The sequence below is a fragment of the Dioscorea cayenensis genome, chromosome 19 (genome assembly GCF_009730915.1).
Source record: "Dioscorea cayenensis subsp. rotundata cultivar TDr96_F1 chromosome 19, TDr96_F1_v2_PseudoChromosome.rev07_lg8_w22 25.fasta, whole genome shotgun sequence".
In the NCBI taxonomy this organism is placed as follows: domain Eukaryota; kingdom Viridiplantae; phylum Streptophyta; class Magnoliopsida; order Dioscoreales; family Dioscoreaceae; genus Dioscorea; species Dioscorea cayenensis.
In genome coordinates this window covers 28,315,992-28,333,264 of record NC_052489.1, presented here as the reverse complement: position 1 = coordinate 28,333,264, position 17,273 = coordinate 28,315,992, and the positions used below count along the sequence as shown (strand labels likewise).

General features: G+C 29.8%; 1 protein-coding gene across 1 annotated transcript; it reads left to right on the top strand.

Moving 5' to 3' along the window:
- The first annotated feature begins 6,627 nt into the window (after positions 1-6,627).
- Positions 6,628-15,765, top strand: LOC120249579 (MADS-box protein JOINTLESS-like). Its single transcript, XM_039258134.1, has 9 exons — positions 6,628-6,755; positions 6,864-7,085; positions 12,542-12,620; positions 14,641-14,702; positions 14,771-14,870; positions 14,939-14,980; positions 15,059-15,100; positions 15,181-15,320; positions 15,437-15,765. The coding sequence occupies exons 2-9, from the start codon at positions 6,904-6,906 to the stop codon at positions 15,444-15,446; spliced, it is 657 nt and encodes a 218-aa protein (XP_039114068.1). The 5' UTR covers positions 6,628-6,755; positions 6,864-6,903; the 3' UTR covers positions 15,447-15,765.
- Positions 15,766-17,273: the final 1,508 nt, after the last annotated feature.

Here is a 17,273-nt window from a genome sequence, read left to right as displayed (position 1 = left end):
AATGCCATTACGTATTGCTGACTCTTACTTTGCCTAACCTCCTCCTAATAATGATAGTCTCTCTGTGATATTGTGGAGAAAAAACTGATTCATATGTTAGTGCCCTAACCGTTGAGCTTGATTAATTGAATGTCAAACTTAAGATGCGAAAATTCAACTAACTAGACATTTGTTTGTGTCCTCTGGACCAAACTACTGTTTTTTTTTTTTTTAAGAAAGGAAATGCTTTCATTAAATTGTATGTTACTTGTCTACATATCTTTAAAAAATAATCATAGAATAGAATTGAACGTAGTTTCATTCTAATAAATAATGTTTAGTGAGGACTTAAAATAGAATTTTCAAGCTCTCTCAACAGAGCTAGTTGCTTAATGAACTTAATAAAAATAAAGAATTATGTTTCTGCGGAAAGAGAAGCTCATAGACCAAGACACGTAAAATTAATATGGAGAGAATAAAGATAATTGTTTAAGAAGTGAGAAATTTCTTAAAGACCAAATTAAGTGATAAAAATTACTAGAGAGACCATGGATGAGAAACTGGAAGTTTCTAATTTGACCATTAACTCCTATATTGTTCTAGCCACATATGATGTTGCATGAAATTCTATAATGTTTAGCACATAAGAACCCACTGTAAACGCCCTTAGTGAGAGAATCATGCATGTTGGTTTTGAAAATCAAGTGTAAATTTTTTGAGATTAACGGTAAAAAAGAGAATATTAATCACCTCATTGGTTAAGTAATAATATAGGTAAAGCAAGTAACCATCCATTTTTTTTAATTAGCCCAGGTTTAAGTTAACCTTCCATCTTTATTTCTTTTTTTAAAATAAAAATGTTATCTGAATTCCTTTTATATAGGTTAATATATTATGTGCATTTTTTTAAAAGTGAAGGAAAAAATAGATTAATTTTCATAAAGAGAGTTTTTCCATAAAATAAATTATAGAAAGATTTTACGAAGGACATTGACCTATATAAACATTATATTTTTGTGTTATTAATGGAGCTAGGTAAGATAGATATGTATATTCCGCCATAGCTATGAGTAACGAATCAATTTTTCATAAATAATCCTCAATGATTTTTAATAAAAGAAGGTTGTAATTTTTTTTTCAAGTATGTACATTCTCTATCTTGGAAATATTTTTAAGTATTGCTTAATTTCTTGATGAATTTCTCAGTCTCCCTTAGTTTGATATATTTATCAAATATAAGTTCTTAAATATCTCCAGGACAATACTGCTAATGAGGACTTGCTCTTATGATATGATTATATATACCTTTATCTTATGCTTTCGCTCTTTTTAATTATTCTCATATGGAGAACCCATCATCTAGGGACGTCTCTAGATTTCAAATCTAGGGATGTCCATAGTAGCCATTGGATGAAAATCTGACGGCTCTTATCATTATAAACAGTAGAAACCGCGTTCTACAGTGTTGTACAGTAATCATGAACAGTAAAAAGGTGTACAGTGTTTATATAATCAATCAACCATCGGATGATGATCCAACGGCTTAGATTTAAAAATATCCCTAGATTTGAAATCTAGGGACGTCCCTAGATGATGTTTTCCCTTCTCATGTGTGTGTATGTATATATATGACCATTTGAAACCAAAAGCAATCATACATACATCTATTGTGAGCTACATTGTTCGTTGTGTGCTAATTTAGTCTTATAGCTCTCTTTAAAATAAGAATTTATCCTTAACATACACAAATGAGAACAGTGTGATTGTGGACTAGTACTATTGTCTCTGAATTAGTTCAAATTCAAACATTCTTTCATGAATTGTGGTTGTTGGTGCACATTTATGCAGCCTATCATATATATTGTCTTTACTAAATTAAATGTTGATATCAAATAGATAAAAAGAGCATGTTGAGGAAAGTTTTGGATCTTAAGATAGACCTGGTTTTCTTTTCATACTAATTATATATACATATACGTTCTCACAACAAATTTAGCCGATAATATAAAGAATGATTCCCTCATTTCTCACTGAAATGAGTTAAATTTTACTTTATTTCAATTCATTTCATTTATTTAGAGTACTGGAAATAGTGCCTATATATATATATATATGCAGGTTTGAAGAAAGAATACGGTGATGAAAATCATCAATTATTCGGTTAGTTCTTTCGTACGTGTTGTTTCGGTTTATATAATTAAGCACAAGAAACTAATTAATGTTTTGAGCTATTGCATACAAATTAAATGAGAGAAGACCTGCAGGAATTAACTTTAGAGGAGCTAATGCATCTTCAGAGAACAATTGATATTAATTAATTAGATTAACATGTTTGCTGGAAAGACAGGTATATATATATATATGCTTCTATATATTCATGCATATTAAATTATTCAAGGTCTTTATCATTCACTCATCAACTAATTGTTATTCAAACTGTTAACAAATAATGGAACTGTTATAAGTAGTCTCAAGCTAAAGGTAAGAAATATAAGTTCCTTTTAATGCTCAGGCTGAAAGAAAAGGTTAAGTTATTTTTATGTGTTTGTTTACAATGGGTCTGCATGCATGCATGCTGCATTCTTTAGAAATATTAATTAATATACATATCATATGATTATGTGGTTTTTAATTGTGATATTGCTCAAGTGGCCCTCCAATTATTTGCACAGATCAAAAAGCATGTTTCATTAGTTGACGACAACCTTGGCAACAGGCAATAATTAATATGCATGCATGTTTCATCACTGTTGCATATGGAACATGCTTGCTGTCTGAGAATCTATGACCTCTTTTTAATGGTTCTTTATTTATTTATTCATTTGTTTAATTTTTAACATGCCTGAGCAAATCACTATTTCATGATTGAGAAGTTTGTGAAATAGGACCTTTTCAGGCTAAAGATTTTTAGACTCGTTATCAGTGATTTATTTATTATTAGAGTAGCTGACAATCTTAATTATATTGGTTAATTAATTTGAGAAAATATAGAGATTAAAATATAAGTTTAGTGCGCACAACTCTTTATTTTTTATTTGAATTAAATCTAAATAACTTGTTGGGTTTACATGATCACATACATTTGAATTTTATTTGCATGAACATTGACGTATTGTGTTGCATTTGATTTATAAGAATTTACATTGAATTAATTTTTAAAGATTTAAATGCAAAAAATATTATTTGGATGTGATTAAAAGCATCAGATGTTTTAGGCAGTGGTACGAGCAAATGCAAATGGCCGTGAAAAAAAACCAAAAAATCACTCGTATTGCCATTGGTACAAAAACATCAACTTGATTATATTAAACATAATTAAAGTAACTTTTATTTGGAAAACCAAAAGCGACAATTTTTTTTTTAATTTTTTTTGGGTTATTTTATATTAAATTATTATTTTTATTTTTATTATTATTATTTGATGAAATGTTGGGGGTGTGCATGGGTCTTGAACTCTGAGATATGTGAGGTAATGTTTTTACGGTCCGGTCAATTATTGCTAGGCATAAAGCTTCCAGTAGATTTGATGAGTAAAATTGGAATTGAATCCAATTTTTGAAGTAAATTTGTTTCTTTTTAATGTTGTAGTTTTGTCTCTTCACTTTTGTGTTTGTTGTTTCTGTTTCTTTTGCTGATTTGTTGAGGGTATTAGAAGTGATTTTTTCTGTTTTTTTTTTTTAAATTGGAATTAAAGATCTTGTAGCTCAGTAAGTTTTGGTGGTGGAAGTGAATAAATAATATTGTGTGATCACACAAAATCTTAACCAAAATTAAAAAAATTAAGTTAATGATGAAAAACACTAATAAATAATGGCATTTTTAATGGTAAGGCTACTCAATAATTGTAGGCATGTCAATTGTTAATCCATCAAACTCTTTAAGAGCATCTTTGACTACTGAGCAATTTAATACACTTGTCATCCTTTCAATCTATCAAATTCTTATTTATTATAGCTTTTCTTTTATAATGGCTATAATATAATATAGGGCGCCCAATAATTTCATTTATTATTTCAATTATTCATATCATACATTTCAAAATTTTTAAATAAAAATAATTATTTTAACAAATATATAATTTTCTATAAAATTAAAATATTATTATTTTATTAAAGATGATTTAATTTTTACTCCGTCTATTAAAAAATTAAATTATTTTATCTAAGTAATGAAGAAATAATAAAACAAGTTAATGTGAATTCAAAGATGCAAAATAAAAATTGTCAAATTTAAAATATTTATAACATAATTTTGAAAATAAAAAAATTGTTGCAAAAAAAAAAAAAATTAAAAAAAAAATTTATCTTTGAAAAATCATGATATTGTTGAAGAGGTGCGGCGACAGTGTCATTTGAAAAAATATTAGTGAGTCGAAAAGCTGAGTGGTGATTAAAGTGTGTTTATTTAACATTTAATTATGAAGAGTTAATTTAACTCGATTAAAACACCATTAAAAATGCTCTAACATAACCAAGGACCAAATTCTGTGCTCTGTCATGTCAATACATCACCTCAGTTCAAAGCCTAGTGCAACCCTTCATCTCTCAAAACTTAAAATAAGAAAATAAAATAAAAATTCATCAATCACTCAATCAATCAGATCATGAAAACTAAAAATTAAAATTATACTATTTTGGTTCTGGAATTTTTCATTGGCGTTGATTTTGAGCCATACCCTGTATGCATATATTCGTATAGATTTGATGCCTCCCAAATAATGTATAAATTTTTAAGCTTATTAAAATGTTTTTTTTTTTTTTTTGCATTACTTTACATATCATAAATTCGTGATGAGTATTAAAAAGATATACATTTTTTAGAACTTTTAAATACTTTTAAATTTATTAATATACTTTATGAAATTACTATTTTATTCTCTTGTTTTATCTATTCATGTGATTTTACAAACTAACAAAATGTGGGAGAATTTTTGTATATTTTACTTTAAAGTGATGGGCTTAAGCGAGCTTTAGTGACTTTGTTGTGATATATAAGAGACACATGATTTATAAATCTTATTAGAGTTGCATTGCATCATGTGAGCTTGCTCCAATTCTAACTAATTTGTATAAACTCGTTTGATCATGGATGAGGCCTATTAATCATGATTTAGTGAATGGTTTCATGAAGATGACCAATATTCTATTAATCAGTTGTACAAATATTATTATCACACATGGGGCTAAGAGTTTTAGGGACATTGAATATATACATTTTAATAGATGAAACCATTTGGAATGCAGTTTTGGGGAAGACGTACCAAAGCAATAAATAAATAAATAAATAAATAAAGATAAAAAGATAAAAAGCACGTGATGATTTTACTTGTTCTTTTGTGGAGCATCAAGGTATGCTTTAATGCAGATATGCGGATTGCAAGTTGTCAAATTGCTCGAAGGGGTCCCACGTTAACTTTTTTACAATTAAAATATATGTTTCACGATTTGTTGGCAAAGTTGACATGATTGTTTCCCATTGAATTATCAATATTTACTGCTACCATGAATTTGAATTTTTTTTAATTATATAAAGAGAAAATTAATTTTTAGTACCTGAAACTTTTCAAATATTCCCAAAAGTCCCTATGATATTTTGCAAATCCAGCCTTTTTGAGTTTCGTAGCATTGCACCTCTCCCATTATATTTTTTGAATATCTCAAAACTATTCTTGAATGCAAATTGATTTGACTAATAAAATGGTCCCAAGATTTTAAAAATTGGATGATGTTTAAAAAATAGAAATGTAATTTCAGTCATTTTGATCCACAGTTGGATGGGGAAGTTATGGTCATAATAAAGAATAGTTTTTTCGAGGATATGTCAAAATTTTTTTTGTAGATATAGAAAAGTATGAGTAACTATTTTGATGATTTCTTTTATATAATTAAAATTGAGATGAATACACTATTTCACTATTTTTTCCTTTAAAAATTTTTATTATTAAAAATATAATTTATTAATTTTAAAATATCAATTTATTATTGATAAAATGAACAATTAATCTACCATAAAATCCATGTTATACAGAAATGATATCTCCATGTCTCTTGTTTAGTTAAAAAAATAATTTTCAATATTAATTAAAAAAATATTAATAATTAAGTAGTTTATTGATAGTGGGATCTCATATGTATGTGCATGGATTCTGTTTCATTTGTTTGTTTGATATTTATGTACATTTTTTATTTTTTAAATGACCGGTCATTTAAAAAAAATCAACTCATATAATTAATTTTTTTTTATGTAAATCAATATTATTTAAAATTTTATATTAAAGACACAATAATAATAATAGTAATAATAATAATAATAATAATAAAAAAAATATGGTTTAGCAGAGCTATTTACCGTAGGAAATGACAGTCACAACACACAGATATGCACAATCGATGGTCCCCATCAAAAACACAAGAACCAACATATCTCTTCCCCATCCTCATCCACTTTGAATCTCTCAACAACAACAACAACAACAACAACAACAGCAGGAGTCACAGGACCCCACGTTATCATACGGACAGGGAAATGAAGTGACTGATCTACATGTATCCAGCAGTACCAATGGAATGGATAGGCACAAAAGATCCCATTTTAAATAAAGTAAAGGGAAGGGAAAAGCATGAAAACTAAATAACTAAATAAATAAATAAAAGGACAGTGAGAAACTTGGAAAAGGAAAGAAAAAAAAAATAGTACTATTGAAAGACCTCTTCCTCCTTCTCTTCATCTCCTCTCAAAAACCAGCCACAAAATTAGATCTCAAACATACAAAACGGGTAATATTATGAGTAGATCTCTTCCCTCTTTCTATCTTCTTTTGGCATATGCATGTCTATATGTGAAGGGTTTGAACTATTTCTTTTTCTTGTTCTTCATGTGTTCAGTGGTATTTGCTTGTTGATGAGAAGGGGTTAGTAGTGAACAATGGCAAGGGAAAAGATAAAGATTAAAAAGATAGACAATGCAACGGCGAGGCAAGTGACGTTTTCCAAACGCCGGAGAGGGTTGTTCAAGAAGGCACAAGAGCTTGCCATTTTGTGTGATGCTGACGTTGGGCTTATCGTCTTCTCGGCTTCTGGGAAACTCTTTGAATACGCCAGCTTAAGGTATACATACATGCATATATATATATATATATATATATATATATTGATAATAAAGAAAGTCTGAGATTGAGAAGATTAAGATCATATATTTTGATATTGTTATGCATGTTCTTCTGGTTTTGGGTTTTGGTTTGCTAGTTTTTTTTTTCTTTTTTTATTTTTTGCATAGTTCTGATTGTCTGAGTGAGTGTTTTGCATTGGAGAACAAGTTTGGAGGATGATTTGTATATATATCCAAGAAGCTGTCTCTTGCTGAGCTGCTTCTTCTTCTTCTTCTTCGGAGAACAAGTTTGGAGTATGATTTTAAAGGATTTATATATACCTAAGAAGCTGTCTCTTGCTGAATTTTTTTTTAATTATTTTTTAAGTTTCTCTACAATTGTGGAATATTTCCATATAAACAGGTCTATTTTTCTGACTCTTTAAGAAGTGATCTTTAGTTCTTTGACGGTGAGAAAGTTGTACATCATCACCATGGGGTGGATTTCCCACATGGGAAAAAGAGAACTCAGAAAGAGATGGAAGGAAAAGGAGAATTAAAGAAAGATTTCATGGGCAACAACACATCCTTTGTCTATGTTCTTTGCTGATTTCCTGTCTAATCTTCATACTGATCTCTCATTCTTTTAGAAAGTTTCATTATCATACCGTTGACCATATTTCACAATTTTTAATTAAAATATATAAATTACAATTTTATTGAAAACAAGAAGGCAAACATTTTTTTTATATCGGATTAAAGTGGGAAGAAATGAAGGGTAGCATACAAAACAAGGAAAGAGGGACAAGATTAAGTATGAGAGGAGGTTAATTATACACTCCACCTGGAGTAATAAGAAGATTAAAACAGAATTACAACATCTGTCTACAATGTCATTCAGAAAACAATCACTGGGAGTGGATAATCCATCCTAGGTAGAAGGGCAAGAGTCTAACTCCTTAGCTGGGATTTGACATTGTGTGTTATCTGATCATGATTAATTGGTGGACGAGCTTAGTAAATCAAGATTACGCTTGATAGTTGTGAGGGAGTCCTCTTTATTTGAGTCTTTGCTTTAGGGCGGTAGATATTCATAGAAGAATTGTATGATTGATTTTAATTAGAATTAAAAAAAAAAGACAAGAAACAACAATAAAAAATGCAATTATTTCATTTCAACCAAAATTTTTTTGAAAATATCTTGAGCAAGTTTTTCCTAAGTACACTGAAGATGGGCACCTAAGTTTAGCCTCCAAGAAGACTACACCTTTAGCACTCAATTATGAAACCGGTAAAGGCTGAATATTTATGTAGATGAAGTGGTTCTATATTTATATTGGTGATGGCTATTTAAATTAAAGATGGTTTATCGTTTCTTCCACAGGATTACCGAGCATGCATACATGTTGTAGGCAATCTATCTCAATCTACTTTTCAAAATTATCTGATGTTGGGATCTTATTATCCGATGCAAAGTTAATTAAAAATATTAATTTGATGAGGGCAAGGTCCTTGTTAAAGTATTAATCCTAGGGTCCCCCAGAGTCAACTGTCATTGAGAAAATGATAGAACAACTTTACAGGAAACATATTGCACTCAAGTTTTCAAAGCATGGCATTGCACAAATTACATGAGGTTTGGAATTCTAGTGTGAAGTTCCCCCAGCATTGTTGTTGTGCTAGCAATTGTGGCTGGCTAGTAGTTAAGTATCTCAGATCAAAAGAACAATTTTCTTTGTGGGTTGCGTGTGTGGGTGGGTGTGGAGAGATATAGTGAAGGTTTTAGGTTATCCATTTTGGGTAATAGTTGAGCTATGGGGGACTGACGCAAACATTATTGGTGGGGCCCATCCTTCCACAATCATTTTTCATGAAATAGTATCCCTCTAGGATTTTTGAAGTGCAGGACAGGTCGTCGAAACATGCAATTTTATTTGAACTGAGAAGTTTCCTAAAGCATACTAAATCTCTTTTTAAAGGGTGATGAGTAACTGAATCAGTGCAATACTGATGTAATCACCACACAATCGCATTAACACTCAGTGAAACCTTTATGTGAGTTAATAATAACTTTTTAAATATGTAATCTCTTTTGTGAAGAAAGATTACCCTTAATCCGAATATAAAATCGAGATGTGATTTTTTCTAAAATCTATTCCACATGATTACAAAGAGCACGGAAATACTAATTAACTCACTTGTAAGGATTGATGGAGATGATGTCTCTAAAGGAACGTATTTTTAGGTTTACTCACAATCCTTTTTAATCACAGTATGTCCATGTTAACTGGGTATTTTTACTCGTTAAAAAGAACATTGAGTAGGATAATTAGAGCTTTCGCCACAATAGCAATCAAGCATTACAAACACACCATTAGATTGCAATTAGCAAAACAAATAAATCACATTAATCTACAACCAATGTCAAAAGATGAAATCTTAGAGTTCAACTATGCCTAAACATCTAACAAAATAGTCTCACCATTAATGGGGGATAAGCATTCAAATTAGAAGACATGACAAGAATGAATGTAAACATAGAAACCCCTTTCTCACTCGCGCTGGAAGTAGATCGCCGGAAAACTCCAAGGATCCCTTCCGTGATGCAGCCAAGGTGAGCTTGACTGATACGATCTCTTTCTCTTTGATGTTTGATCCAAATCTACTCCAAAAATTGTTCCTAAAGCCCTAGCGATTTGCCTCCTTTCTTCTTTAACCTCGCCTCCAACAAGAAAAACAAAGGTTGCCTCTAGAAATTGTCCATATATTTGGTTTGTTATGGGCGTAAGGACGTGGCCACAAGGAACTAGAGAAGAGTAGTCGCGAGCCTTACGAGAATACTTACGGCCGTAAGTCCCATCCGTAAGGTCTTATGTTTGTGTTTCAGTCTAGCTTACGGCATTAAGTGTTTGACCGTAAGTTTCACGGTATTGCTTTTGCGACCACCCTTTCGTAAGGCCTTATGTCGTAAGCTCATGTTGATGGTCGTTATGGACATCCTTACGTAAAGTCGTCTAGTTTGACTTTGAACTCTCCCTTACCGGCATAAGCATACCTGCAAGATTCTATGAAAAAGACTTAATGCCGTAAGTCATACCATAAGTTGTTCGTAAGCTATCATGTTTGTCTTGTTCTTATTCAATTGATGCCGAGAGCTCCATCTTCTTTCGTTGTAGGATTTGGAGTGTTTTTTTTTTTGTTCTATCTCGTCTTTAAGTGTTGCCTGCAGCCTAAGAGTGCACAACACACTATGTCTGGTGTTGAATTCCACATTATATTTCTAATACATGCCCAATGATCCAACATCCCTTGTGGTTGATAATAGGCTCATGCCTGTGGAAATCTATAAGAAATCTGTCGATCACCTAGGTAATCCAATTGGGTAAGTTTGCCTTTGAAGGGTTAGTGTTTAATTTTCCACTAGGATAGCATAGATTGCATTGTCATAATAAGCTTCATTCACTCTTGGCGATGAAGACATCTACCACATGCAGGTACTTCTAGATAAATGAAAGGGTGGAGGCTGATGGAATAGTTTACGGGTCAACACTAAAACGAAGTTAGGACTGTGACCATACCTTGAAGAGATGCTAGTAAGGGATTCCACGTTAGGTATAAGGGTGACATTAGCCGAGTTGATATGTTCTAGAATTATCTATTCATTGTAGAACTTTGCATAGCGCTTGATGACGTCACTTTTCGACAATGTTATTGTTATTTTAGAAGAAAAGAATGGTGGTAACCGTTCGGGCCAGGAGCATTCTTAGCATTATATATACTCAAATGTTGTTGACTTGATTTCCACTTAATAAGGAGAAGGGGAACTTGCTTTTATAGAATGAGAATTTTAACTTTTATTAATTTGGCTATCGCATGCATGTATAGTAGGTGGACCCCACTCTTTAATTGACTCACATTCAATTAATCTTTGTCATAAGCTTGGTATGCTTTAAAAATAATTGTGAAAGTTTTTAAATCACCTTCCATGAAATTATTTTCAAGAGATAGTATTTCGGCACTTGCATGATTTTTTTTTTTATTTTGTTGGATTTATTCAAAATTTTACAAATTTTTGAAATCGTGCACAATACTCATAATGTTTTTGTTTTTCATTTTTCTTGTTTGAATTGTGTGAGATTAGAACTTTTCATCTTTATTTATTAAAAATACATTAATTTTATCTTAAGTTCTAATTTTTTCCTTAATTACTTCTGTAAAAATTATTGGATATATTTCATTTTCTTCTTCCATAAACACTCTTATTTTGAATTGTGTTTATTTTTCTTTAAAGAAATTTCATTTTTTATTATATGATTTGTCTTCTTCAAAAACATAATCAAATGAGAATATTGCCAATAGATCTTGAGCATATTGATCTCAATTTATCTATAAACATAGATCTCGACTTCATCACCATTGCGTGAAGTCAATTCTTACAATATTGGCATATTGATTGCCTCAAATCTTTTTTTATGCTTCATATTTTTAATCATTATATTGCGTGAGCATATTTTTATAATTGAAGAACTATATCTCTAATTATGCTTCATATTTTTAATCATTATATACGCTTCTTTAATTTCTTATTGAAATTACTAGCAAATTTTCCTTTATTAGAGTGCAATGTTAATAGGCTTTGTAAAACCTCATCAGCATTTTTTTTAAGTTCTCCTTGCTGTTATTTGTGTAGTTGTTGAGAACCTATCAACTTCTCCATTTTTGTGATAAATAGGTCCTTAGATTTTTTTCATAACCGTTATGATATACTCAAACTATAAGGTAAGAGAATGAAGGCCTTCTCAACAATTTTTTTATCGTCAATTTTTTTTTTAATAAATTAGTAACAAGCACTTTTTAATTTTTTTGAAGTTGGTCTTTATCAAGTTAACTTGAAAGCTTTTATGTCTTTACGCTCCTTTTTAAGCTTTTACAGTAGTGGCCATATTTCTTTGGTAGTCTTTGATGATACCCCATTCTGATGGTATCCAAACAGCGCTTCTATTTGGATCTTTAATACTTAATTAAGGTTCTTTCCATTAAATTTTGGAAAAATTGAAATGACCATTGATCCAGAAACCATCATCTTTGAATCACCCTGCAATACACACCATCCTCTTTTTGAACCTTGCTTCTGATATCATATAATTTGGATCTTACTATCTATTTGATTTACTTAGTTTGGTTTGTGTTAGAGTTTGCTTTGTTTGTAATATGGTTAGTTAAAATAGACTAGCTTGTATATAGGAAGCATATTAAAATAACAAGTCTTACATCGGTTGATTTGGTAAATATATATTTAAATGCATAGGTCTAGCACTCATTATATTAATTAAGCGTTTGGGTTGGATTAATTTAGCTTAAATAGTATGTTTGATTTGCATCTAGCAATAAGTAGTTTATATAAAGTGAAGAATTGTAAGTAATTTCTATTTAATGTGTTTAACTGTGCTTTTTCTTTATTCTTGTTTTGTTGAAGCATGTGTGAGATCCTTCATAAGCATAGTATTCATTTGGGTAACACGCTAAAACGAGGCAACCAAACTTTGGACTCGCTTGTAAGCCAATTCTTACATTCTTTGTTTATATTATCATAAGCTTAATTTGATTTATTTCAAGTTAAATTTTTATTTCACTTCAGTAAATACAAGGTTTATAGAAGATTTAAAACAGAACATATACGCTCTTTCACAGAGTTTCTAGATAAAGAAATATTTGTGAAGGAGAAATGTACAATTATGTAGGGAGTAAAAATAATAATTTAGCAAGTGAGAAATTTCTGTGAAAAGAAATGATGAAAGTTTTTAATTGGGAAAAGAAATTTCAAGTGTGAGGAACATGCCTTAATAAGTTGATCCTTAACTTCTTCTATATATATATATTGTTCTAACTAGATATTTCTATTATATTCAGTTGTAATACATAGTACATGTTAATTTTCTCGAAATCCCTAAATGGTATAATCATGCATGTTGCATTGATCTTCTGAATTCTTCAGATGTGTCCTGGGGATTTTGAAAATGAAGTAAAGTAGGTGGGTGTAAAGTGTGAGATAAAAGGTAACAAAAATTGTTAAGCACCTCATATATATATATATATATATATATATAGCTTTTCAAATAAATAATATAGATAAAAGCAGAAGTCATTCATTTATCTTTTGCATTTTATTTTTAAAATGATTCATCTGTTATTAATTCTTTATATTGCAATGAGCTAATTAATTAAGTTGACAATTAGACTTCGATCAACGAAACAATAAAATTAAGAGTCATGGTTTATGAGAGGGTCAATTGTTTGTAAATAAAAAATAAAATTAAAATGCACTATTAAGTTTACAGTTTGTTTTTATAAAATTTTATGACCATACATTATATTTAATGGTTTAAAATAAATATTTTTTTAGCCATATTGTAAATTTGATTGTGCAAGAACATGAGCAGTTCTTGCAAATAAAAAACAAGAAAAAAAAAACTAATCTAAATCATAACAGGAGAGCTGAGGAGTAAGAAAAAAATGTCTTATCTCAATTTCTTTTACATGGGTTATATATTATGTCCATTTTTATTGAAAGTGAGTGAAATGAATAAATTAATTTTCATAAAATAAATAATAGAAAGATTTTTTGCAAGATGGAAGACCATTGATTTATATAAACAATATATATATGTTGGTGTCATTAACTGAAGTACGCTGGATGTACCCATCTTAGGTATGGATCAGGAGTCAACTCTTCATAAATAATTTCAATACATATGCTTGTAATTGTCTTTCAAGTATATATTTTCTCTCTCTTAATGATATTTATAAGTATTGTTTGATTTCCTAACGCTTTTCAATATCCTTTTCTAACCTTTTGCTGTGTTATGGTTTAGTGTTTTTTCTTGTGTGTCTATTATAGGTATAGGTTTGAAATAAAGTGCATAGATCATTTCGTTGCCAATATAGTTTGATAGTTCTTCAAATAAAATTTTGTGCTCTTAGTGATATTGAAAATTAGAATAATATTATTATAATAACCTGACCTAGTCGATGCGAAGAATTGTTTGTTTTGGACCGTATTATGTATAACTATTTAGTTCTTTCCTTTATAAACAATCTTAAACTCAATCAAATCATAACTAAAAATCGAAGTTATTGTATTCCATTTCCCTGAATTATTCAAATTTAAAGCCTACATGAATTCAGTTTTGATGCATTCACATGCCTATCATTATATTATGCATGTGTATGATATTAATAATTTAAACATGTCTACTAATAATATGAGAAATTGGTCGGGTATTTTTTTTTCTTCTTTTCTTACAATATGGACAAATCACTTGTCAAAGATGGGGATTGATCATCCGGCCTATGCACCCTCAGTCAAGGACTATGGGTTTAGGCTGCGAGCTTGTACTCACAACCGATGACCTGTTACCACCATTGCTTCCATAATCAATTCTTGAACTTGACACCTTTAAATGTTTCACCTTTAATTTTTACAGTGGGACCGAGTTCTATAAGCCCTTTGGTTTGTTCCTGCATTTCTAAGTAGAATGAGTTAAATTTTCACTTTATTTCATTTCATTTCTTTAGACAGGCAACAGTCGCTATGCAGATTTGAAGAAAGAATATGATGATAAAAATCGTCGGTTAAGGTTAGTTTTTTCATAGTGTTTCTATTTATATTATTATGCACCGGAACTGATGATTTGAGCCATTGCAGACAAATTAGAGGAGAAGACCTGCAGGGATTAACTATAGAGGAGCTAACGAATCTTGAGAGAACAATTGATGGTGGATTAACTCGTGTAATGGAAAAAAAGGTAATATTTCATTATCCGTGGTCTTAATTACTCAACATTAATCAAATTGTTATTCAAACTGTTTTCAGGGTCGACGAATTATGGAACAGTTAAGTAGTCTTCAACAAAAGGTAACAAATATATGTTTTTCCTCATTTGTATTTATTTTAATATTTTTGTGTACTAATTGTTTGCCATATATATTGAAGGAAATGCAACTCCTGGAGAAAAATAAGAGGCTGAAAGAAAAGGTTAGCTTTGTGTGTGTGTGTGTGTGTGTTTCTTTGTTTGTTTTATATTGAGTTTGCATGAATGAATGCCTTGTAAACAGATGGAGGAGTTGCGCATGGTTGAGAAACAAGCTTTGACTGATCATGGCTCAGTGAATGGTTTCCATGAAGAAAGCCAATATTCCTCTGAATCAGTTCCACAACATCATGATCTCACTGCTGATACTTCACTTAAGCTTGGGTGAGTTCTTTGTATGTGTATATATATATATATATAGAACAAGCTAGAATATAGAGTTTCGAAGAAAAAAAAAAAGATCATCTATTGAGTTGACTCTTTCCTTTCTTTTTATGAAGCTTATCATGATTCAAGTGGAAGATAAAGAGAAAAAACATGGCCATGAATAATGGGGAGGGAGTAACATATATGCATATCCTTTAGAAATAATATATTAATGTGTATGTTATGTACGTTTTTAAGTTGTGATATTGCTCAAGGGTCCTGCAATGGTTTGCACAAATGAAAAGTATGTTTTATTAGTTGAAGCCAACCTTGGGAACGTTAATTAGCTGACAAACTGGGCATCCCTGTTGCCTGTGGAACTGACTGTCGGAGGATCTTTGCCCTCTTTAATTAATTGGCACTACCAAAATATTAAATTAATGGCTGTTGTTTTTTGTTTTTATGTTTTGATATTTATTTATTTTTATCAAGCTTTTGAATATATCATGTAATTCATGATTGAGAAATTTGAAAATATATGCGTCACCTTTTAAATTGAAACAATTGAAAGACTCATTATCAGGGGTTTATTACCCTCTTTAATTAATTGGCACTACCATAATATTAAATTAATTGCTGTTGTTTTTTGTTTTGATATTTATTTATTTATTTTTATCAAGCTTGAATAAATCACCTATTTCATGATTGAGAAATCTGAAAATATATGTTTGACCTTTTAAATTGATAGAATTTAATGACTCATTATCAGGGGTTTATGAATTGTTGATTTAATTAATAATCTCACGTTGGTAAATTTGATAAAATACATATATTAATATGAGTGTAGGGCTTCTATTTTTTTTTATTTTTTTAATTTAGAAATGAATTTGTTGGGATGTGGACCACACATCATATAGGGCTTTAAGGACCTAACTAATGTGATCTAATTAAAGTTTGGAGAGGATCCTAATTATCTAATTTTAAATGTGTGGATTTACATATTATGTTATGTAGAATTTTTGGGGGTAAAATTGTCAAGTCTATGATGGGCAGACTTATAATTAGCCCATAAAGATTTCTTATAAATAGGGTGTGGTTCTTAACTGAGCACGCAACGATCTGAGATTCAGAATTAGGGTTTTTATCTTCTCTCACTGCGTGTGATCAGTTGGAAGAACTACAAGATCCAATTATCATCATTAATGGATTCAAGTACAGGTATGCTTCCGCATTTGATGTTATTCTCAAATAATTTCCATTCAAGAAGAAGATCCTGGCTTTTCATAGGGGTTATTTCCATTGTGAAATCCATCAAGTTCTATCAAATGGTACCAAAGTTATCTTGCTTTGGAATTATTTGGGATTTAGGATTGATTAGATCTTTTGGATTAAATCTTAAATTTATTGATTTATAGATAGATAATATATATATATATATATATGACTGGTTTGCATGATAATATAAAATTAAATTAAATAATATATATATTTCAAATTCATCACACTCATCACATATAGATGTTAATGGAATCAAACAATTTCTACATTGAGATCACCGTATATATATTTATATGCTGAATTTAATTTTTATTCTCCCGAGAAATCTTCAAGTTTTTTTTTTTTTTGAGAATCCGCTGGATAAAGCTATATATATATATATATATATATATATATAATTAATTAATGTATATTGTTTCTATTGAGTTGAGTTCTCTAAGAAATATATATATATATATATATATATATATGATATATATATAGATAAAATATCATGAATTCCTTAATAGATCATGCTATTCATGGATTTCAATATATGCATATATTTAATTTTATAAAGTTCCATTATTAATAAAATCAAGGTGCAGGAGCACAACTAATAATTTAATATTAATTTAAATTTTACTTTGATTTGGATTAGGGTAATATTCGGATTTTAATTTAATTGTTAAAGCTTATTGTAGATTATTATGA